Here is a 23,800-nt window from a genome sequence, read left to right on the forward strand (position 1 = left end):
ATAGGACATTTTCAGGAATTGCCTTTCCTTTTGCAGGTAGTAATAGCACACTCATGTCAAACTGCGCAACACTAAGTGGTGGTGTTTCCTCCTCTGGGGAAACTTCTCTGGAGACTGAAGTCAAGGCAGAGTGCAGAGGAGCAGCCGAGTGTCCTGTGGGACCCTACAAGAATATCTCAGTAGAATTCGAGGTTAGTAGCTCCAACTGCGAACACCTCATCCAGAGACTGCATGGGGATCAATTTACTGGCCTCAGTCACCATTCCAGTGGAAAGAGAAAAGACCCAGAGCAAGTGGAAATTGCTTTGGGACCTGCCCACACTGAGAGTAAGCAGAAAAGTGACTGGAAACATGGCTCTGTGGAAGGTCCAGGGGAGGCAGCTATGGAGAGAATGACAAGAGGAGAGTCAAACAAAACTGCATGGGATTCTGCACCAGGCAGCCCTCCCGGGATGGTTCAGAAGCACTTCATTCAGACACATGCTGAAAGTAGTTTGTCACCTGAGTCTGCCAACCACTTGCTGAATACACTGTCAGTGGGGCCTCGGGACGAGGTTGCACCTCACACACACTTAGGCAGTGGTGTCTGCTGTGGACTCAGGACACATGCAGATGGTGTAGGTGGAAATACTTGGTTTGACCAATTGCCATCCCCTGTTCTAGATGGCATATCAATACAAACTCCCCAGGGGATCAACAGGGAAATAACTTTTGAGCAAAAGGAAATGGCATTTTTCTCAAATCATTCCATTTCAAAAGACACTTCCAAAATGAGTCTAACGGAATCCTTCCCAGCCCAGAATGTTGGTGCTAGCCATTCCTGGAATGATGAGACACCACCTCAACCAGAACAAGAGTCCAGTGTGCTAGAGACCTATTTTTATTATTTGCATATGTTGAACAAGATTAGAGGTGTCTCTTCAGAAGAGAAAAATTCCTCTTTGCCTTTCCAGGGGCATAGCATCTCCAAATCAGAGCCAGTCATCACATCTCCAAAAGGGAAAGGCCGATCTAATGGGATGAAAATGGACAGGGGTGCCAAGGCATGGAGACAAGGGGATGAAAATGATATTGCTATGGAAGGCAAAGAGGACACTTGTCACCAAGGACAGGACGTCATGCAAGAGGCAGCACTGGAAAAGGCCAAGCCTCGGACACTGCAAGGCAGCTATGGTATGAAACTAGAGCTGGGGGAAAACGGTTCAGGAGCAGCAGCGTGTGGCTCTGGGGGATGAGACACAGCTCCCTTTTCATGTGTTACATCTCATCTTCATTTTTTCTAGGTGTAAAAGAGGTATATCAGATGCTTTGAGATGCTGTGACAAAAGTTCTGTAGACTGGGTTGGGCTACTTACACAGTAAATATTTATCATAGTTCTTCAGACTGGGAAGACAAAATTTCAAAGTGGATCCAGTGTCCGTGAAGGCCGATTTCCAGGCTCATTAATGCCTGTGATTTCATGGGGCCGAAACAGGATGAGCACTCTCTCATGAGTCTTAGTCCGATGTTTCTATTCCTCCTATTCTTGAAAGATCCAATCTTATGACCTTTTAAATCTTATTTTAGTCCACTCTGGGCAGTGCTCAGGGCTTATACCTGGTTCTGTTCAGGGATCAATCCTGGCAGTGCTCAGGGGATCATATGGGATGCCAGGGATTGAACCCAGGTCAGATGTGTGCAAGGCAAGCTCCCTACCAGCTGTACTATCTTTCCAGCACCCCTTATGGCCTCTTTTAATCCTATTCTAATCCTCTCCAAATACTCCTCCTATGGGGGAGGGTTTCAGTGTATTATTTTGGGGTGGGCTCTAATATTCAGACCATAAAAGAGAGTTACTAAAATCTAAACTGTAGGACAATATGCAAATATTTGCTTTATTTTGTCAAATCAAAGGATTTTATTTTATTATGTTAAATACAAGCAATATTAGAAAATAATCATTCTGGAAGATAAACACTACAGCATTCTCCTGGTTGAATAGCTCACTCTCTCGAATACTAAATTTTTCCATGAGCATGATGATTCTATTAAATTTTCTGTTTAGTAACTTATAGAGATGTAAGCATTTATGCATTTTAATAATCAGGAATTAGAAAATAGAATATTCCTCTGAAATTTGAGTGTTATGTAGATAAAAAAACGATTTGATGCATTTTCATTTTATAGTATAAGATATGACTAGGAATTTATTTTTTAATAATGTAGGAGTACTGCTATTTGTTCAGCCATTCATTAGGCTGATTGAATTGGGCATGAAATCCATTTTTTAAAAAATTGTGTCACTGTGAGATAGAGTTACAAAACCTTCATGTTTGAGATTCAGCCATACAAAGATGGAACACCCATCCCTCCACCAGTGCACATTTTCCACCACCTACATTCTCAGTCCTCATCCTGCCTCTATGGGAGACAATTTCCCCAATACTCTCTCTCTAACTTTGGGCATTATGTTTTGCTCGAAATTTCCCACCACCATTCAAGCCTACCTACCAGGGTCAGACACTAGGTAATTTATTTTCTATTGCTCATTTTGAATATCATGCGAACTCACATGGCCGTGATTATAAATATAAATTTCTAGATTGTAAATGGTTGGGTTCCGGAGACATCTCTGTATGGCACTAATCCATTTTGGGATTCATTTGGGAGTCTCTGGGCCAGGGCTGTTGGTGCATTAAGATGGCACCCGGAGGCAAATTGTGGGCATGACATCCAGTCTGCTAGAAAGGCAGGGACCCAGGGAGGGACAGCCCAGGTCCTCTGTCACCATGTGACCTGGAGTTTCAGTCCTGGAACCCACATACCTGGGTCTTGCTTGTGGAAGCTCGGGGTCACGGGGATTACATCTGGAATAGGTAGGGAGACTGCACCTACTCCATCTGGGGTGCCCCTGTGAAATTGGCTTGGTATGGGGCCTGGAGAGATCTCCAGCACTGTGGTGTCTTCTGGGACTTGCTGCTGTGTGTCTGGGTCAGGACTGTTGATGTGCTAAGATCCACATTACAAAATTTTCAGCAGATTATATTTTGGTGAGGTCTGTTCTGAGATGCTGGGGAGATGTTAGCGATTTTAGATTGTGGAAGCAAATGGCTGCTGGGGGCTCTGCTTGGGCGGGCTACCAGTTCAACCTACCCCCCTCCGATTTACCCCAGTCTGTTCAGCCATGTGCGGGTCCGAGATTAACTGTGACTTTTGATCTCTTTTGACATTTATCTATGGGTCTCTGAAATAAAGCCAATAAATGAGCTTGTAGAGCTGAGTCGGGGGTGGTTTGTGGGTGTGGCTACCACATACCTAACTTTTGGCTGTTTAATTTCTTGGTAAACTTGATCCCAAGTTGTTGGGGTCTGGCCATAGGCACAGGGGCAATTTTGGGGTATCAAGAAGTCTGAAGGCACCATCAGGCTGCTGATGCACTCGCCCCGCACTATGGGTTGACCTGCTGGCAGCACCATACCCCCTGATTAGGAATTTAAAGCACCTTTCTAGATCTTTATGCAAAAAAGTTTTTCTCATTTGAATTTTCCTAATTTTTTATAACTAGGTTGTATGATTTGTTGTAAATAGTGAAGTGTAGTCTTCTAAAGCTATTTTGAGATAGAGTTGAAATGGTAGAAAAAGTACTTTATAAAATTGTGTTTATGATAATTATTAGATTTGGGGAGGTTGTTTGTTTTTGTTTGGGGTGAAGCTCCAGCTTCTTCGGGCTCTGTGCTCAGGAGTCCCTCCTGGCATTTGGAGGGTCAGATGGCACTGGAGATTGAACCCAGGCCTCTGCCTACAAAAATTCACTACAGGCATTGAACTATCTCTTTGGTGCCCATTTGTTTACAGAAGTGGAGTTACATGCTTTCAGTCATTTTGGTAATAGTATATCTGCAAAATAAAAACTATGTACAAAACAAAAAATTATAAATCTATAGTAAACATGAAGGATTTATAAATCTTGGGTGGGTGGGCCATACCCAGTGTGGCTCAGGCAGGGCTAACTCAGGACTGTTCTCAGGGCTCACTACTGGGGTGCCCAGGAGACCATATGTGGTGCTGGGGATTGAACCAGAGTCAGTATCGATGCAAGGAAAGTGCCTTAACCCCATATATATATACATATGACCCAAGATTTCTAACTTTTTATTGTTTAATTTTTAGGAAGATTACACTCTGCTACACACAGAATAGCATACAGAATGAAAAACTGTGGGGGAAACTTGGAGATGACTGATTTGGAAAATTCTTCCCATGTATATGGAGATGTGAAGCCAAGGTTTGACTATTCCTTTGTTTTGTCACATAATATTTTAGATAGGTGTTGATAGTGGTGCTCTTTTGTAAAATTAATATTATTTTTATTCGGTGCCATAAAATTCAAAGGGGTGCTGAAGGTCTACCTTGTGTAGGACACTTCCATGGACGTAATAAAGAAGAGAAAGTTACTTTTCAGGAAGGACGTCTATCAGGTAATTGAAAAGTTTGAGTGGAGCAAAAGGTAAAACTGGAATTAGATGAGGACTTATGTAGCATATGGTAAGAGACTGAAAGGATGAATAGGACTTCAGCCTGTAAGAAAATGAGGACTTGGCTAGCAGCAGTATAAGCACAGTCTTAGAGGGAAGATTTTACTCAGGGAGTAATGAATTGTTTAATGCAAATATATTTGGATTATTAGGACTATTCATGTGATAGAAACACTACTCAAAAGTGCTGCAGCAGGAAAGAATAAATTGGTTTGCTTACTTGAAAATTTGTTCAAATTTCATTTAGCTAATGAAAAATCACATTAACTTCCGTACTTTGCATTTCTTCACTTTCCTTCCAAGAAAACATGGAACATCTGTCTTTCATGATGTATTTGGTGTGAGGGCATCTTTTACAGGCTGTCTCCAAAAGCAAACATCTTCCAAGACATTTCTCACCATTGTTTTCTGTTTTTTTTTCTGGGGCCTTAGGCAGTTCTGCAATATAAAATTTTAAGTCAAAAGACTGGGACTGGAGAGATAGTACAGTGGGTGCTTGCCCTCCTGCTGCCAACCTGGATCAATCCGTGGCATCCCATATCCCATATGGTCCCCTGAGCCCTCCAGGAGTGATCCCTGAGCAGAACCAGGAGTGATCCCTGAGCAGAAATAGGAATAATCCCCTGAGCACTGTTGGGTGTGGACCCAAACGCAAGTAAATAAGTAAAATGAAGTCAAAAGCCTTGTGTACAAATTATGAACCCTGATGCTTGTTACTCAAGTGTCTAGTTATTTTTACTGTCTGGGATTCAGTTTCATGATCTGTGTACAAGGTGCAATATTTATTTCATTTTTCTGAGGAATTTATTTGAAAATTAATGAACAGAATATACTGAAGTGCTGAAAATTGGTGAGGTATATTTGTAAAATGACTAGTAAAGATAATACTAATAGATTTCTGTTTGTTACATCTCATGTTATCCTAGAACTGATATTTTAATTTAATTTTTTTTTTTTTTGCTTTTTGGGTCACACCCAGCGATGCTCAGGGGTTACTCCTGGCTTTGCACTCAGGAATTACTCCTGGCGGTGCTTGGGGACCATATGGGATGCCGGGGATTGAACCCAGGTCAGCTGCGTGCAAGGCAAACGCCCTACCCGCTGTGCTATCGCTCCGGCCCCCTAATTTTTTTTTTCTTTTTGGGTCACACCCAGCAATGCTCAGGGTTTTCCCCTGGCTCTGCACTCAGGAATTACTCCTGGCAGTGCTCACGGACCATATGGGATGCTGAGGATCGAACCTGGGTCATCTACGTGCAAGGCAAATGCCCTACCCACTGTGCTATCGCTCTGGCCCCTTAATTTAATTCTTGCTTTGAATCTTTCTACTCTCTTGACTCTAGATTTTCTTGCCTCAGTCCTAGCATAGCAAACTTTCTACTGAAGATCAGTTCTCCTGCTCTTCTTTCCTCTTGCCTTTGGGCATTTGTTATTTCCCGGGGATGTTTCTTTATATCCCACATCTGAGAGAGATAATTCTGTATCTCTCTCCCTCTGGCTTACTTCACTCAGCATGATATTCTCTAAATTCATCCATTAGCACCAAATTGCATGACTTCATCTTTTCTTATGGCCAAGTAGTAATCTTTCACACATATGTACCATAGCTTCTTGACTCCATCATCTGTTCTTGGGCTTGAGGATTAGCCTAACATTTCTTAACAGTTTTGTCTATATCTTTGCCACAGCTTTAACATGTCTCATGTACTACAAAGATCTCTTCAAATTTTCTCTTGTCTTGGTAATTTCTCTAGAATGTGACTGTGAACTTTTGTTTGAATGTATTTCACCATGAAGGGATGATATGTGTGTTGTGTAATGTTGATGTATCTCCATTAATCTAAGATTATGCATTCACATTGTTTTTTTGAAAAGTGTAGATGGCTTGATTCCATGAAAGGAAACTTTTAAAAGCAATTTCTCTCTGAAAACATTTTTCATGAACTTGTAAAACCTGTTGGATCCATAACTTTGTAGAACCCATAAGCAAGGGAAGTGTAGAACTTGAACCTTATAATTCATACCAGAATTGGCCTCTGGACTCTGGACCCATTAAAGCATCTTGATTGTCCATTTGAATATTGCACTGATTCTGAGCACTCAGGAGATTTGAAATTCCACTCACATTATCCTGCTCTACATTCCGTCACACCCTGCTCCCCTCTAGTGTTTTCTGTGCATGTATGACCCCAGTCTGCACCTACCTGCTCAGATCTTAAAGATATTAAACCTTAAGATCTTCTCTTTCTCCCCATTCATCACATTCTGTTTTTAGTCCATTCTGTTTGTCAGTTTCCACCCCCAAATAATCTTTTGGAACTAAACTAATCTTCACCATTACCCTCTTACCATCAGTTCTCCTTAGAGGGCACCATAACGTCTTCTTTATGGTGAGTGGCACCATAACGTCTGCTTAGCCACTCACTGACCTGGTCATCCTGTCATCAGTGGTTTTCTCCAGCAGTCTTAGGAGGTCACTCTACAGTGGACTGCCACTTACCTTAGGAAAAAAGTGAGCTTTGTTATTATATTTTTCCACAGTCAGGGTGATTCCTTCCCTTTTCTTCCCCTCTTCACTCTAGCCATAGAACTGCTTTCAGTTCCTTTCTCAGTTACTCTGTTACCCTCTCGAACTGCAGCATCTGCTACTCCTGTCTAGAGCGTCCTTCTCACTCCCAACCCCTGTCCCACTGCAGTGATAATTCTGGATAAAAGTATAGCCACTCTGCAGAGCTAAGTGTCAGGGTCCAAAGGATGTAATGAAATACAAGGGAAGATCATGTCTATCCAACTCACTAGGAGCTAGTGCCATGCTTATTACTTAATACGCACTTAGTATTTGTGTTATTGAATAAATGAATGTGGTAATAAATGTAAAAGAAAGTTATTTTTTTCTTTGCTTTGGTTTTTGGATCATACTTGGCACTGCTCAAGGCTTACTCTGGGCCTTATTCTCAGAGATCACACTTGGTGGGCTCAGAGGACCATACAGGATGCAGTGGCTCAGACTGGGTTGGCCGTGTACAATGTGCAAGGCAAGTGCCTTACCTGCTGTACTCCGGCCCTGATATCTTCATTGTTAATATATGTAAGATCACTGTCACTGTCACTGTCATTCCATTGTTCATTGATTTGCTCGAGCAGGTGCCAGTAACGTCTCCACTTGTCCCTGTCACATACTAGTATAACCTGATGGCATATTAGGGGCTGTTTCAGGATCAGGGGAATGAGGACTGTCGTTGTTACTGTTTTTGGCATATTAAGTAGGCCACGAGCAGCTTGACAGGCTCTGCTGTGCAGCAGGATACTCTCGGTAGCTTGCCAGGCTCTCTGAGAGGGGTGGAGGCTTTTGGAGCGGCCTCTAATCGCCTTTATAGGTGTTCCCAATCTACTGAATGTAAGCTTTTGGTCGACTGGCATGTTGTAACAATCTGCACACTGATAAACACACACCTGCCTGTGTCTCTGGGCAGCACCTGGGACATCTGTGGCCTCGGGTTGATCTTCTTGAGGTTGATGGAGTGCGCCCGGTGATTGTTGAGCAGCTGGCAGAGCAGGACCCTATCGCGGAGGGTCTGTGCTAGGTCGAACACTTGTGCCGAGTACCAGGTCACTCAATGATTGGCTGATAGCACCCACAGTGGATGAGCCACTGTGTGTACTGCCACCACAGCTCTATGTCACAGCGCTGTGACCTGCCAGGGCAGGTGGCGACACTGTGGCCGCTGCTGCAGTTTCTCCGTGCCCCGCTGATGCCATTCTATCTGAATCTTGCAAAACAGCTGGCGATGTCCATCAGGAATCACGTGTAGAATTCTAGCAGGGATCACGTGTAGAGTTTCATGCCTGGCGTGCTGAGCTGTGTGTTGTCTAAGGCGAGATGGTGAGCTAGGTTTGGGAGAGCACAAGGGTTCGGGCAGTGTCAGTGCCATCTTGCCTCCAATCAAATATGGTGTGGTAATTATGGGAAATGAGTAGGGAGTGTCTTATGATGTGTTGTGCGGCCGTGAAGAAGATGCAGGAGAAGCAGCCATGAGTTCTGGAGGGTGGCTGATGAGGTGATTATCTGGCACCAGCAGGAGGTAGCCTATGGGCATGATGCTTGGGCCGCCAGAGACTGGGGCAGAGGATCTCTGCTCCCGCTGTTGAGCCCAGAGTCCAAGGTCACAAAGTCCCACATTACTTGGGTTCCGTGGTTAAAAAATACCTGGCAGGGGGCGACTGGAGGAGAGCCTCGGTGACTCGCCCCGTCGGCCTCCCGCTGGGTTTGCAGGATCCGTCCAGGGCCGCTCACCCAGCCAGAGCGGCCCAGTCCATGGGGTAGGCAGAGGAGGAAAGGAGGGCCAAGCCGGTTGATTGATCAGTTGCTGTTTATTCCATTCTTTCCATGTGCCTGTTCCAGTCTCTCTGAGCCCCCCCATTTCTCCTCTGTCCTCTCTCTCCCCAGCACTCTTCCTTCCTCACTTCTCACTCCTCCATCCCTCTCTGGATCCTCTTCTCTGGATTCTCCTTCACTGGATCCTCCTCTTCACTAGTCTTTCCCCCTCCTTTCTCTCCACCTTGCCCTCTAGGCTATACACAGTCAGGTAGCAAAATCAACATAAGAAAGCCCTTCCTGGGGGCTTTCTGCCATACATTATATGTATATGCCTGTCAGAGTTAAATATTGTTTTTGATGGTTAATCTTAATTATGAATATTCATTATAAGTATTCATTTTGTAGGTCTGTTATTATTATCCATCACATCTCTGAATAATTGTAACCGCCTTATTGTTTGGTCATTTCCTAGTCTATTTCCCTTCCAATCCTCTTTATTTATTTTTTATTCTGTTTTGGGAGAGGGGAGGGGTTCTGCCTCACCCAGAGGAGCTCAGGGCTTACTCTTGGGTTTCTGATTAGAGATAATTCCTAGTTATGCTTAAGAGCATGTCTTGGATCAAGCTAGGGTTGGCTGCATCCAAGGCAAGCACCTTAACCCCTTTAGCTGCTCAGCCACCTATATTTATAAATTAGTTTAAGTGTTTGTTAACCTCAAATGCAAAATAAAACTTAATAAAGCTTCAGTTGAAGAAAGCTTAAGGAGCAAAGTACATGTTCTATAATACATTTATTTTAGCACTTTTCACATTTGCCCTCAACTTGCATCTGATGCACATAATAGTCATAGGTCTGATAATCTGGAAAGAGAGATTTCCATGTATTTTAGAGCTAACACATTTAAAATAGATTGCAAGCCACTTGACAAATAGAACTGAAGAGAACACAAACCAAGCATGAAATTGCATCAACTAATTTTCCCTGTCTAAATACTAAGTAGAGCTAGATCTTCAAGAAGTAACTAGTTTATGCTTAAGAATTGAATTAGTAGAGGGGCTGGAGTGATGGCACAGCAGATAGGGCATTTTTCTTGCACACGGCCGACTCAGGTTTGATTCCCAGCATCCCATATGGTCTCCTGAGCACCACCAGGACTAATTCCTGAGTACAGAGCCAGGAGTAATTCCTGTGCATCACTGGGTGTAATCCAAAAAGAAAAAAAAAAGAATTGAATCAGTAGGGAAAAAAATCCACTTTTATTTACTGTTAGCCATACTTTTTATATTGTTTCATGTGACAAGAAATGTTTTATCCCCTAAATGTTTCTTGAGGATATATACACATATGTATATATATGTACATATATATATATATATATGTGGAGAGAGAGAAGAGTGAGAGAGTTTATTAAACAGGGCTATACAGCTTAAGGATTTACCACTAGAGTCTGATTAATATTGAGAGGTTCTCCATTGATAAGGTCTCTACTAAGAGAACACCCAGGCTCTAAAATTCTCTACTTCTGAGTTAGAATAATATTTCAGCAAAATATGAAGACTCCTTTCTTTTCAGTAAGAATCTTGGACAAACCTACTTGCAATTTTAGAATATCTTTTGGTACATGACATTTTTAGGCTGGCATGGGGTGAGCTGTGTGGAAGAGAACTTCATTCCAGACAGGAACGTGAGGACAGTTGTTCTCCCTGAAAGAGCCAGTAGGAAGAGTCTAGATTGCTATCCCAAGTAGGTTTTCTTGCCCACTTTCTTCAGGATTTCAAATCCATGTCATTGGTTGAAGTGTATGATTTTACAGAAAGAAAAGGTCTATCAAAAGTCTATATGTCACTATAATCCCCTGTTAGAACTTTGCATAGGGCCAGAGTGATAGTACAATAGGTAGGGCTCTTGCCTTGCATGTAGCTGACATGTGGATGGTGGCAATTCAACATGCAAGCTCTTCCTGCAGACTGGATAATAGGGCACACAAGTTCTTCTCTTAAGAATATCTACAACTTGTACATCAAAACTATTAGCACTTTTGTAATTTACCTAAATTGCAATAAATTTTTAAATGTAACTTTCCACAGCAGATAATCTGTCATAATATCAAAATGGTCTGTCTTAATATCTTTGCAGAGGACAAGTAAATATCTTTCGTTTGTTTTAGAGGGCAACCATAGCCAGAAATGCTCAAGGCTTACTGCTGGTTTTATGCTCAGGAATTAGCCCTGTGCTGGGGTACCATGTGTAGTGCTAGGGATAGAACCAGTATTATCTGTGTGCAAGACAATTAACTGAACCCCTGTACTATCTCTCCAACTTCCATTTCCTTTTTTTTTTCATTGAATCACCATGAGATACAGTTACAAACTTCCATGATTGAGTTTTAGCATACAATGATCGAACACCCATCCCTCCACCAGTGCGTATTTTCCACCACCAATGTTCCCAGAATTCCTCCCACCACCCATACCCCATCCCACCTCCTGCCTCTGTGGCAGGCACCTTTCTTCTTACTCTGTCTCTACCTTGGGGTATTATGCTTTGGAATACAGATACTGAGAGGCCATCATGTTTGGTCCTTAATCTACATTCAGCACACATCTCCCATCCTGAAGTGATCCCTCCAACCATCATTTGCTTAGTGGTTCCTTCTCCATCCCAACTGCCTTTTCTCCCAGCACATGAGCCATCTTCTAAACTCTGGAGTGAGTGATTCTCCTGACCCTTGTCTCTACTGTCCTTTGGTATTAGTCTCATATTGTAATATTTTATATTCCAAAAGAAGTGCAGTCATTCTATGTCTGTCCCTCTCTTTCTGACTCATTTCACTTAGCATGATACTCTCCATGTTCGTTTACTTATAAGCAAATCTCACGACTTCATCTTTTCTAACAGCTGCATAGTATTCCATTGTGTAGATGTACCAAAGTTTCTTTAACCAGTCATCTGTTCTTGGGCACTCGGGTTTTTTCTAGGTTCTGGCTATTGTGAACAGTGCTATATTAAACATACAGGTGCAGATGTCATTTCTGTGTTTTTTGCATCCCTGGGATATATTCCCAAAAGTGGTATTGCTGGCTAATATGGGAGCTCAATTTCTAGGTTTTGGATAAATGTCCATATTGTTTTCCACAATGGTTGGAACAGTTGACATTCCTATCAACAATGAATGAGAGTCCCTTTCTCCCTGCGTCTGTGCCAGCACTGGTTGTTCTTGTTCTTTTTGGTGTGTGCCAGTTTCTGTGGTATAAGATGATATCTCATTGTTGTTTTGATTTGCATCTCTCTGATGATTAGCGTTGTAGAGCATTTTTTCATGTGCCTTTTGGCCATTCGAATTTCTGTTTTGAGGAAGCTTCTGTTTATTTTTTCTTTCCATTTTTAATGGGGTTAGAGGTTTTATTCTTGTCAAGTTCTACCAGTGTTTTGTATATCCTGGATATCAAGCCCCTATATGATGGATATATATATATTCATATACATATGGATATACATATTCATATACATATGGCTATACATACATATATATATACATCAAGCTCCCGGAAGAGAGTGACGCAGAGTCTCTTGCCCCCATGCCTGGCTGTTTTCACCGGGGTCCCTGTAGGGGGTGGGTTGAATTTCCCTCCCTGCCCCAAGCAGAGCTCTGGCAGTTGAAGACCTCTGGAACCCAGCCACAGCCATGCTCAAGGCCACTCTCCACATGTTCGGAGGAGCCTCACACATGAAGTAATCGTCAGAGGAACCCAGGTGTGAGGGATCCGGGGCCAAGATCTCCAAGGCTGCTCAGATCGGGACTGGGCCTCTTCCACCCAGATTCCCCATTTTCCAGTATCTAGGCAGTCACACCCAGAAACTGCCCCCAGAGCCATGTAATCCCATCAACAGCCAACATTCAGAAACTATAAAACCAAGCTCCTGAAAGCGTGTGCCTCAATGCGGCTGTGCAACATCTGATAGTCTAGTTTTCCCTCTTGGAGAACCTGGCAAGCTACCGAGAGTTTGCTGCCCACATGAAGAAGAGCCTGGCAAGCTTTTCATGGTGTATTCATATGGCAAATACAGTAACAATGATAGGTCTCATTCCCCTGACCCTGTGAGGCACCATTGGAAGGACAAGTAAAGAGAGGCTACTAAAATCTCAGGGCTACAATGAATGGAGATGTTACTGGGCCCGTTTGAGCAAATTGATGATTAATGGGATGATAGTGATACAGTGTCACTGATACGCCATAATAGGATTATGATATGCCATAATAGGATTCCCCAAATAATGTTTTGAATGGTGAACTGTGGTAACTTAATATAGTAAATAAAATGGTCCTTAAAATATTTTTTTCTGGAGGAATCTCTCAGACAAGAAATAATGTGCTATGTGTGTTTATATTGACATCAAGGAGAATATCTGCACGAACTTCTCCAAGACTGTGATATGCAAGTGCAGGCAGTGCCTTTATCAAGCAACTTGCTCATTCTCTGTGCTTTTACTACCATAGGTCTCAGAGCATCCCAGCACTGACCTTGGCAGAAGCAGAGAAGAACACCTTTCAGGGGACTGATGCTGTTGGTAGGTGCCAAGTCATCACTGCACCACGTGGTTAAATCTGTTAGATAGACAGAAATGAGGAGACAATGGCTGCACATGCCAGATCCAATTAAAACTTTAAAACCAAGCAGTGCTGATAAGCAGGTGTTAAAGTAAGGGAACCCAGATACAAGCTAGCATGTTAGCATAATTTTCCAAGAAGCAGTCATAAAATGTATGTTCTCAAAAATGAATTTTACAGCTATCTTCCAAAAGTTCCTCATTTGGGAATAACTGTTGAATACCACCAGTATTACCTACTGCGCTCTGGGATTTTTGTTGGTGGTGGTGGTAGTGGTGGTTGGCTTGAGGGCCACAGCTGGCAGTGCTCCAGGCTTACTGCTGGCCTTGAGTTCAGGGATCACTCCTGGAAGGAGTTGGGGGATCATATGGGATATAAGGGATGCACATTTGCCATGTGCCCTACCCATTGTCCTGTCACTCCAGTCCTGTGCTATTGCACTCCAATATCAGTTCTTTCTCCTTGCCACGTGGCGGGGAGAGGACATGTCAGCTCCACCCCATTATCTCTGTGGATTTATGAGCTAGTTAGTCTCCCTGTGACTGCCACGGGCTGTGTTTATACAGTGATGAAAGAGATGTTCTGTGGAAGAATAAAGCACGTACTGCGACTAGTAACTGGTGCTTCCGGTGATTCCAGCCTTCAAGACACAGTTTGGAACCATGCTGTTGAGTTTGGGGTGCTGCCAATACAGAAATTCAGTTTGCCTTTCCAGTTTAGGGAACCACATGTTCATTAAAGGGCAATACTACCGAGCTATAGAAGTTCCATCATGCTAAGAGTTAGGAAAGGATTTAATTCATTCCAGGGTGTTGGATATTCGCCCTTGTTCAGATACAGTTAGCTCCTGACTCCCTGAGTTATTTTAGACCAAGGAAATTCCCAATAGATGTCAAAAATTCAGGGAGGCAATAATGGACACACTGAATTCCCTTTTCCGTGATGGGTAGCAGGGAATGGGACAAAAATTAGCTTTATTCTGCTGCAGCACAGCTACCATTCAGACTCATATAGGAGCCATGAGGCACAACTATGCTTTAGTCTCATATATTTAGGGACTTTTACTGAAAGCTAGAAAGCAGGGCATGCCACACATCTTTGCCGTATCAGGACACCAGCAGCAAGCGAAGGAGCAGCTGTTTTTGCCCTGCTTCCTGGCCATTATGTAAGGCTGCTGTGGACAGTATGAAGCCAAGGTGTTGGAAACCATGATAATATAAAATAGGCAAAATAAAAATAAGGTGTATGCAGAAATCTGTTACTTTTGAAACTTTTCTATACAAAACAAGTTTATTTATAAATGATGGAAGGAGTCCAGAGAGGCTGCACAGGGGTTAAGGAACTTGCCTTGCACACAGCTGACTTTGATAGAATCTCTGGCACTGTGTATGGTTCCCTGAGATCTGCCAGGAGTGGTCCTTGAGTACAGACTAGGTTTACTTCCAGTTGTGACCCCCAAACAAACAAAAACATGCAGCCACCTAAGCCCAGGATGTCTAAAACTTTATAAGCTTAACTTTCCTTGGTTCTTGTTAAGATTTCATGGCATGTGATTTAACTAGCCACATATAAAGTGCTTGTCATGTAACCAGGTTTCAGTATAATTGTCTCACCTGTTTACAAGCAAATGCTATATCCTTAAGTCCAGCTGGTTGGTCTTGAGCTATTTATTGTCTACTTAACATCCTTTGTACATACATGAATATGTATCATATATACATACATATGTGCATATATATATATATATATATATATATGATGGTTCTCTTTATCTTAGCATAAGAAACATTTAGGGTGCTGAACGCCCATGATCCCGGAGGCCAACTAACTACTTTTGGCACCAGCAGCTTCTTGCAGAAATGTCTCTAGACTATGAACTAAGCTATGGCCCCATGCCGCCCTGGGAGGGGAAAGGTTTTTCTCTCTCAGCTTTTCCTTTTCCCGGCGGTGGCATGACGACCGCCATCTTATAAAGTCCAATAAACAGAGGTATGAGCTTGCAGTGATGTGACTTCTGGCAGAAATTTTCTGGACTTAACTTAGTTACTAAAATATCAGAAATCCAAAACCTCATGTGCTCTTCATTCTCAGCAATGGAAAACAAATTATCAAATGCTGCCTTTTCAGCAGGTCTGATTGTTGGGGAAAAATTCCAAATAATAATAGTGAGTTTTCTGCTGAAATATTGAATGTAATCAAAGTAAAGAGAAAGTAAAGTGAAAATCATCAGCCACACAGGCGAGGGGGGTGTGGGATGGGAGGCATACTGAGGTTCTTGGCGGTGGAACATGTGCACTGGTGAAGGGATGGGTGTTAGATCATGGTAAGACTCAGACTTAAGCCTGAAATCTTTGTAAATTTTCACATGGTGATTCAATAAAAATTTTTTTTAGAAAAGAAACATTTATATAAATTTAAAGGTATAGAAGCCGGAGTAATAGGACAGCAGGTAGGGCATTTGCCTTGCATGCAGTCAACCTGGGTTCATCCCTGGCATCCCGTATGGTCCTCCAAGCACTGCCAGGAGTGATTCCTGAGTGCACAACCGGGAGTAACCCCTGAGCATTTCTGGATGTGACCCAAAAAGCCAATGAATAAATAAATAAATAAATAAATTTAAAGATATAACCCCATACACATAAGGCCTTTTAGAGGGAGGAAATGACCATTTATTGGAAACTTCCTCCTACAAGCAGTGCATTAGGAACTATTTCATGCACTCCAAATTATGCAGGGGGCTTGAACTCTGCCTACCTATTCAATGGATTTTTTTTCACCTACAACTCATTGAACTGTTCAGAATTATCAGCATGCTAATTTTGTGTCTAGAATTCTGCTCATCATAGGAGCTGGAGAAAAGATATTCTACAGGATGGGTGTGAGTGTTCGAAGTATTTGAATTTTAAGACATTGATCTTACATAACTATATGTAGTTATAGACAGGTACGTATTTTGTTGGGGAGCTACTCCAAACAGTTCTTAAGCTCCGTTCCCTGCTCAGTGCTCTAGGGCAGCTCTTGGAGGGATTCAGAGAGCCAGATAACGCTGGGATTGAGCCTGGGCCATGCTGAGCCCAGGGGTTATGTACCTTCAGCTGGGTATAGGTCCTCTCTTCCTCTCCCGTACTCGCCACAGCGACAGGTCTCTCTGTGGAACTCCTCGGGTGTCTATGGAGTGTCCCTCATAGGTCAAGGCACTGAGGGCAGAGCTGCATGCCAGAATGGGGAGCAGACTTGGTGGGCGAGCATGTGGTTTGGGCAGTTTCTCTGCACCTGCTGCCTGGTCTTGACCCCTACTGTGGCTGCGCTTGGGTTGCCAGCAGCGCTGCACACGGACCACGTGGCTTAGTCCACACTCGATACCGCAGGGAAATCTGGCACAGGGGCATGTGAATTCATGTGCCTGCTGGAGATTAGAACCTGTTTCTCACTCAAGGTGATACCTTGTTTATTACAGATTCATATTTTTTAATTAAAAAGCTATTGTTTTTGCTTATGATTTGCAGCAGTGTTAATGTTTTTGGAATGTGTTGTCCCTGCACCACACTCATTACCAGAATACCCGCCTTCCTCACCCCTCCTGTTCCCTTCGCTCCTGCCCTCCCATTAACAGGTACAGTTCTGTAGGAAGGCTCGCTGGACACATGATCATCAGCTACTGTTGATTCCCTTACTATGTTTCTTGATATTTACGTAGGAGTGAAATAATCCGGAGAAGTGAAATAATCCTTCTCCCTTTGACACCCTTTGCTCAGGAAAAATTCTTCCACTTTCATTCAGGTTGTAGCAAACTGCAAGATTTTATCTTTCCTTATAGCACAGCGGTTAGGGCGTTTGCCTTGCATGCAGCCAACCCGGGTTCGGTTCCTCCGCCCCTCTCTGAGAGCCCAGCAAGCTACCGAGAGTATCCCGCCTGCATGGCAGAGCCTGGCAAGCTACCTGTGGCGTATCCGATATGCTAAAGCAGTAATAAAAAGTCTCACAATGGAGATGTTACTGGTGCCTGAGCAAATTGATGAACAGGATGACAGTGCTACAGTGCTTTATATCCCAGTGTAGTATCCCACCTTATCTCTAAACTACACTTTCTTTATCAACTCCTTTTTATCCATGCCTCTGCTGGTGGACACTTTGGTGGACACTTAGACTATACCCAAATCTTGGCCATTGTAACTAGAACTACAGTAAACATAGGAGTAAGAATATCTTTTTGATTAATATTCCTGTATTCTTGGAGCATGGATATCAAAAAGCAGAGTCACTGAAAGCTCTATTTTTTCTCCAACTTTAATTGAGACGCGATGACTTACAATACTGTTAATAATATAGTTTCAGCTGTGTCCACCACCCCTCCCACCAGAGTGTCAGCACCCTTCACTCGTGTCTCAGTGCCCTTCCTCCCCACCTTACCCCTTCAACAAACTTAGTTCTGTGGGACTCAGGATCTGTTGTCATAGGCTGTTTGTTTTTCCCTCACATGTTTCTCCCCTTATATGCTACATATGAGACAAACCATTCATTTTTTTTATCCCCTCTTTACTTAAGTTATACTCTCCAGTTACACATTGCAACAAACTGCATATTTTAACCCTTTTTATATGGGTGCATAGTATTCTGTCATGGATAGACACACATATCACAACTTCTTTTTTAAAAAAATTTTATTGAATCACTGTGAGATGGTTACAAGCTTTCATGTTTGGGTTACAATCACACAATTATCAAACACCCATCCCTCCACCAGTGCACAGTCCCCACCACCAATATCCCCAGTGTACCCCCGCTTTCCCACCCTTCCCCTGCCTCCATGGCAGACAATATTCCCCATACTCTCTCTCTACTGTTAGAACACAACTTCTTTATCCATAGGTTTGTCATTGGAATTGTTGCTTTATCTTGGCTGTTTAAATAGTACTAAGTACTGTGTTGAACATAAGTGCTCATAAATCTTTTCAAATGAATGTTTTTGTGTTTGGGGAGTAGCTGCCAAGAATTGGAATGACTGGTTCATATTAAATATGAAATTTTCATGTTGTTTTCCATAAAGGCTAAACCAGGCATCATTCCCAGAAAAAGTAAATGCAGGTTCCTTCTATCACCACCTTCCTGTGGACACCAGATGTTCCCATTCTTGGATGTATACCATCCTCACTCCTGTGGTGTGATGTCTCATTGTCATTTGGGTTTCCACTTCCCTAATCCTTTGTGATGCTGAAAACTATTTTTGTGAGATGGGCTATATCCAGTGGTATTCAGTGTTTATGACTTGTTTTGTGATCAGGAAACTCAGATGACCATATGTGGTGCTGGAGATCGGATCTTAGTGAGCCACATGGAAAGCAAGCTTCTTACCTCCTGTACTATCCTTTCAGCCCTGAATACTTTTTAATATGCCTAGTGGCTACCTATGTGCTTTCTTGGGGGAAAGGTCTATTCATCTCCCAATATTTTTAGTGGAATTGTTTGCTTTTTTGTTGTTTAGCTTTATAAGTACTTCATATATTCTGGATAGATATTAGCCCTTTGTTGGGCTGGAGCCATAGCATAGCGGATAGGGCGTTCACCTTGCACACGGCTGACCCAGGTTTGATTCCTTTGCCCCTCTCAGAGAGCCCAACAGGCTACCGGGAGTACTTCGCCCGCATGGCAGAGCCTGGCAAGCTACACGTAGCATATTCGATATGCCCCAAACAGTAACAACAAGTCTTACATGGAGATGTTACTGGTGCCTGCTCGAGCAAATCGATGAACAAGGGGATGACAGTGACAGTGACAGTGACTGGGGGCTGGAGTGATAGCACAGCGGGTAGGGCATTTGCCTTGCACATGGCCGATCTGGGGTTGATTCCTAGCATCCCATATGGTCCCCTGAGCACTGCCAGGAGTAATTCCTGAGTGCAGAGCCAGGAGTAACCCCTGTGCATTGCCGAGTGTGACCCAAAAAACAAGACAAAACAAAAAGATAGTGACAGTGATTAGCCCTTTGTCAGATGCATGATGAATAAATATTTTCTCCTATTTAATGGTATAATGTCTATTTTAGTTATTGGGCTTTTTTCCCCTTTTTTGCAGTGCGAAATGTTTGAGTTTGAAGTGGTTTCATTTATTTTTGTTTCTGTTTTCTTAAACAAAGGTGTTTAATCATTAAAGATGCCTCTGGACTCAATATCATTGAGTTATGCCTATTTGCCTTGATGTATTCTATGTAATTGGGACTAATATCTTGATCTTTGATCCATTTTGAATTAACTTTTGTAATAATGTGAGTTAGGGATGATCTAGATACATATTTTGCATGCGGCTATCCAGTTTTCAATTTTCCAAGCACTATTTATTAAAAAGAATTTTGTTGCACTACTTTGTTCACTTAGCTTTAATCAGAGATTAACAGTCTAAATATATATATATATATATATATGTGTGTGTGTGTGTGTGTGATATGTGTGTGTATATATATATGGGATATATATGGGTTGATCTCTGGACTCTTATAGACTATCCATATTTACTATCATATAGTTTTGAATACTATCAGTTTTATAGTATGAAGGTAGGGAATGTGATATCTTCCATTTTCTATTTTTAAATTTTATTTTCCCCTTACACTTTATATAAACACTGTAGTTTGCAGATTTGTTCATGATGATTTGTTACAGACATTCAACATTCCAACACCAATCTCACCACCATTACACCTTCTCTCCATTCTCTCCAATTTTCCCAATCACCCTTTAAGCCTGCCCCCATAGCAGGCTCTCAATAATTTATTTCATATGCTTGTTATCAATAATTTGCTAACAGAATAATCAAAAATGTTTTATTAGAAGAAAGTTAATGAAATTATTGCATCACACCATGGAACCATTAAGTCCTAGTATAAGAGATTACTAAGATATTGTTGCCTTCGGTGTTTATATTTTGTTAATTGGGATTGGTTGCCTTCTACATTACATCTCATACAATTTAGCATGCTGCTCCTTGTTTATCAGTGTTGTAGGGTTTGAGATCTTGCTCCAGGAAGTCCAAAATTTTTAATGGAGTAATACAGCTAGAGTTAAATTTTTAACTCGGTGGCAGCTTTGGGACTTGTGCATGACTGCCGGTTCTTCTGGATGTACAAGGAATCGGGAGGAGGTAACCCATCCCTGGCTCCATGAAAGCTTGAAGATTTCAGTCACAAAACCCATGTAACAGCTGTGTAGTATTCAACTGTGTAAAGGTACCACAATTTCTTTATCTAGTCATCTGTTCTCTGGCACTTATTTTGTTTTCAGGTTCTGGCTAGTGCTGCAATGAATATTGAAGTGCAGATTGTATTTATGCTGTGTATTTTGAGGCCACCAGGGTATATTCCCAGAACTAATATTGCTGGATCAAATGGGAGCTCAGTTTCTAGTTTTTTGAAGAATGTCCATATTTTTTTCTATAAAGGCTGGACCATTTGACATTCCCACCAATAATGGATGAAAGTCCCTTGCTCCCTGCATTCATGCCAACAAAGGTTGTTCTTGTTATTTTGGATGTGTGCCAGTTTCTGTGGCGTGAGATGATATTTCATTGTTGTTTTAATTGAATCAAGGTAATTTTTATACTTTTTTTTTTTTGCTTTTTGGGTCATGCCTGGCGGTGCACAGGGGTTACTCCTGGCTTTGCACTCAGGATATACCCCTGGTGGTGCTCAGGGAACCATATGGGATGCTGGGATTTGAACCCAGGTCGGGCGCGTGCAAGGCAAATGCCCTACCCGCTGTGCTATTGCTCCAGCCCTGAATCAAGGTAATTTTTATTGAAACTTTTTAGAAAGATTGGAGGGGAGATACAGAAAGAAAGGCCTATTCAAAAGATAACATAGGTTTCTTCAGAGTGGAAATAAGCAAACAAAAAAACATGGGGACAAGCAAGTAAGATACATTTTCAAAGGAGAACATGGGCTTGAAGAGCAATCTTTAAGAATAATTTTTTAAATTTGAGGCCACACCTGCAGTGCCCAATGCCTACTCCTGACTTGGAAGGATTACCTGTGATCCTAGAATTGGACCTGGTGAGCCACTTGTAAGGCAAGTGCCCTACTTGCTGTACTTGCCCTTCAGTTTCTATACAATTCCATTTATATGAGAAACTTTATGGGGGCTGCATTGAATACCAAAAATTCCATAAAGGAGCTTTGGGTAAAATGATCATTTAAAAATTTTAATGATGTTCTTTTAGTCATAAACAGACAATATGTTTTCATTTCATTGAGTCTTAGAATATTTCTTATAGCAGTAATGTATTATTATCTTTAAGTCTTTAAGTTTTTAATATCCTTTACTAATTCTTGGAACTTGATTTTTTGGATATGTCTTAGTTTTATTTCTTTCCCTTCTACCTCATTGTTTTCATATATAAACATATAACAGATACCTGCATGTTTGTTTTTCCATGCTTCTTTATTGTATAGATTTATTGTTTCTAGAAATTTTATAAAGGAGTTTTAAGATTTTCTATGTGTAATATGTTAATATGTTAATCGATAGTTTAATTTCTATTTAAAACCCTTTTATTAATCCTAATTACTGTGGCAAGAACATTCAATTTTATGTCGAATAATAGTGAAAGTGGGCATTTTTTTTGTTTCTGTTTAGAGGAAAGGCTTTCGTTTTTTCAGTATTATGTATGATGTAAGCTGTGGGTTATATGATATATGGCTTTTGTCATATTGAGGCAGGTCCTTCCATTTCTATTTTGTTAAGATTTTTTAAATCATATCTGGGTGTTGGGTCTCTTTGACTCCTTCTTTTGTATGTATTGATGTGATCAAATACTTCAACTTGCATTAATGAAATATCAGCGTGCCTGGGATAAATCACACTTATCCATCCTTTTAATGTATATCTTAATTCAATTGGTTAAGATTTTATTGAGTGTTTTACATCTATGTTCATCGAAAATCATACATTGTATCACACTGTGATCCCATTGCTCATCAATTTGCTCGAGCAGGCACCAGTAATGTCTCCATTGTGAGACTTGTTGTTACTGTTTTTGGCATATTGAAATACCATGGGTAGCTTGTCAGGCTTTGCTATGTGGGCGGGATACTCTCGGTAGCTTGCCAGGCTCTTCAAGAGGGGTGGAGGAATCGAACTCGGGTCAGCCACGTGCTGTGTGGCTCCACTCCTGTTCATCAGGAATATTGATGATAATCTTGTTTGTTTAGTTTTGGGTCAGGCCTTACTCCTGACTGTGCTTAGGGGTCACTCCTGGTGGTGCTCAGTGGACCAAGTGGAGTTCCAGAGATCAATCAGGGGTTGGCCATGTGCAATGCAAATGCCTTACTCTCTGTACTATTGCTCTGGTCCACATTGGTAATCTTTTTAGTGATATCTCTGCTCTTTGTACCAGGGGTACATCGGTTCAGAAGAATTCCTGTTTCTTCAACTTTCTGGAAGAGCCTGAAAAGATAAGAAGTTACTCTTTTTGAAGATTGAGAAGAACTCACTAGTGAATCTGCAAAAACATGGGTTTTTAATATCTGGGGAAACTTTTGTTTTGTTTTGTTTTTTTGGGTCACACCCGGCGATGCACAGGGAGTTTTCCTGGCTCATGCATTCAGGAATTACTCCTGGCAGTGCTCAGGGGACCCTATGGGCTTCTGGGAATAGAACCCGGGTCGGCCGCGTGCAAGGCAAACTCCCTACCCACTGTGCTATCGCTCCAGCCCCCAATCTGGGGAAACTTGATTACTGTTTCAATTTCCATGCTCGAAGTTGGGCTGTTCAGGTCTTCTACTTTTTTATGGTATAATGTTGGAAGCTTATAGGATTCAAAAAAATATATCTCTTTTTTCTAGATTTCCCAAGTGTAGTGGCATAAAATTATTCATAGTACTCTGAATGATCTTTTGTATATTTGTGGTTTGTATTGTAACTTCTTTTTTATTTCTGATCTGACTTGTTAAAGTTTTTTCTCTTTGTGAGTCTAGCTAAGTCTTTGTTCAATCTTGTTTGTTTTTTTAGAAAGTCAGTTTTTAGTATCATTGATTTCTTTTGTTTTTCAAATTTCTACATTGCAGATTTTCAGTCTAATTTTTATTATTCCCTTTCCTACCTCTACTTCCATCACCTTTTATGCTTTTTAAGTTTTGAACTTACCTCTGAGAACACCTTTTGTTATGCCCTGTCTCTTCTTATCCCACATTTCTTCATTCTAATTTGTTTTCAGAATCTTTTTATTATTGATTCTTTAATTTTTACATTGATTGATTGGTTGTTCATTCAGTAGTATGTTGTTTCATTTAGAAATGTTTGAGGTTTTTCTCAGCTTTCTGTTTATGATTTATTAAATCTTTAAATCACTGTGGTCTGAAAAGCCATAG

At 41.6% G+C, this 23,800-nt stretch overlaps 1 protein-coding gene across 2 annotated transcripts; it reads left to right on the forward strand.

Moving 5' to 3' along the window:
- Positions 1-23,069, forward strand: LOC129399687 (uncharacterized). 2 transcript variants are annotated; one of them, XM_055120740.1, is made up of 2 exons: positions 1-1,173; positions 22,828-23,069. In XM_055120740.1, the coding sequence occupies exons 1-2, from the start codon at positions 54-56 to the stop codon at positions 22,887-22,889; spliced, it is 1,182 nt and encodes a 393-aa protein (XP_054976715.1). In that variant the 5' UTR covers positions 1-53; the 3' UTR covers positions 22,890-23,069. The 2 variants fall into 2 exon arrangements, 1 of the variants encoding a protein (XP_054976715.1); XR_008627265.1 differs by lacking the exon at positions 1-1,173 and adding an exon at positions 13,347-13,403.
- Positions 23,070-23,800: the final 731 nt, after the last annotated feature.

The sequence above is a fragment of the Sorex araneus genome, chromosome 1 (assembly GCF_027595985.1).
Source record: "Sorex araneus isolate mSorAra2 chromosome 1, mSorAra2.pri, whole genome shotgun sequence".
NCBI classification, from domain to species: Eukaryota; Metazoa; Chordata; class Mammalia; order Eulipotyphla; family Soricidae; genus Sorex; species Sorex araneus.

Bases quoted from the DNA above. Each gene is read 5' to 3' on its own strand.
- LOC129399687 (XM_055120740.1), top strand. From the start codon at position 54: ATGTCAAACTGCGCAACACTAAGTGGTGGTGTTTCCTCCTCTGGGGAA. The intron at 1,174-22,827 runs GTATGAAACTAG...TCTTTGTACCAG, and splicing joins GACACTGCAAGGCAGCTATG to GGGTACATCGGTTCAGAAGA.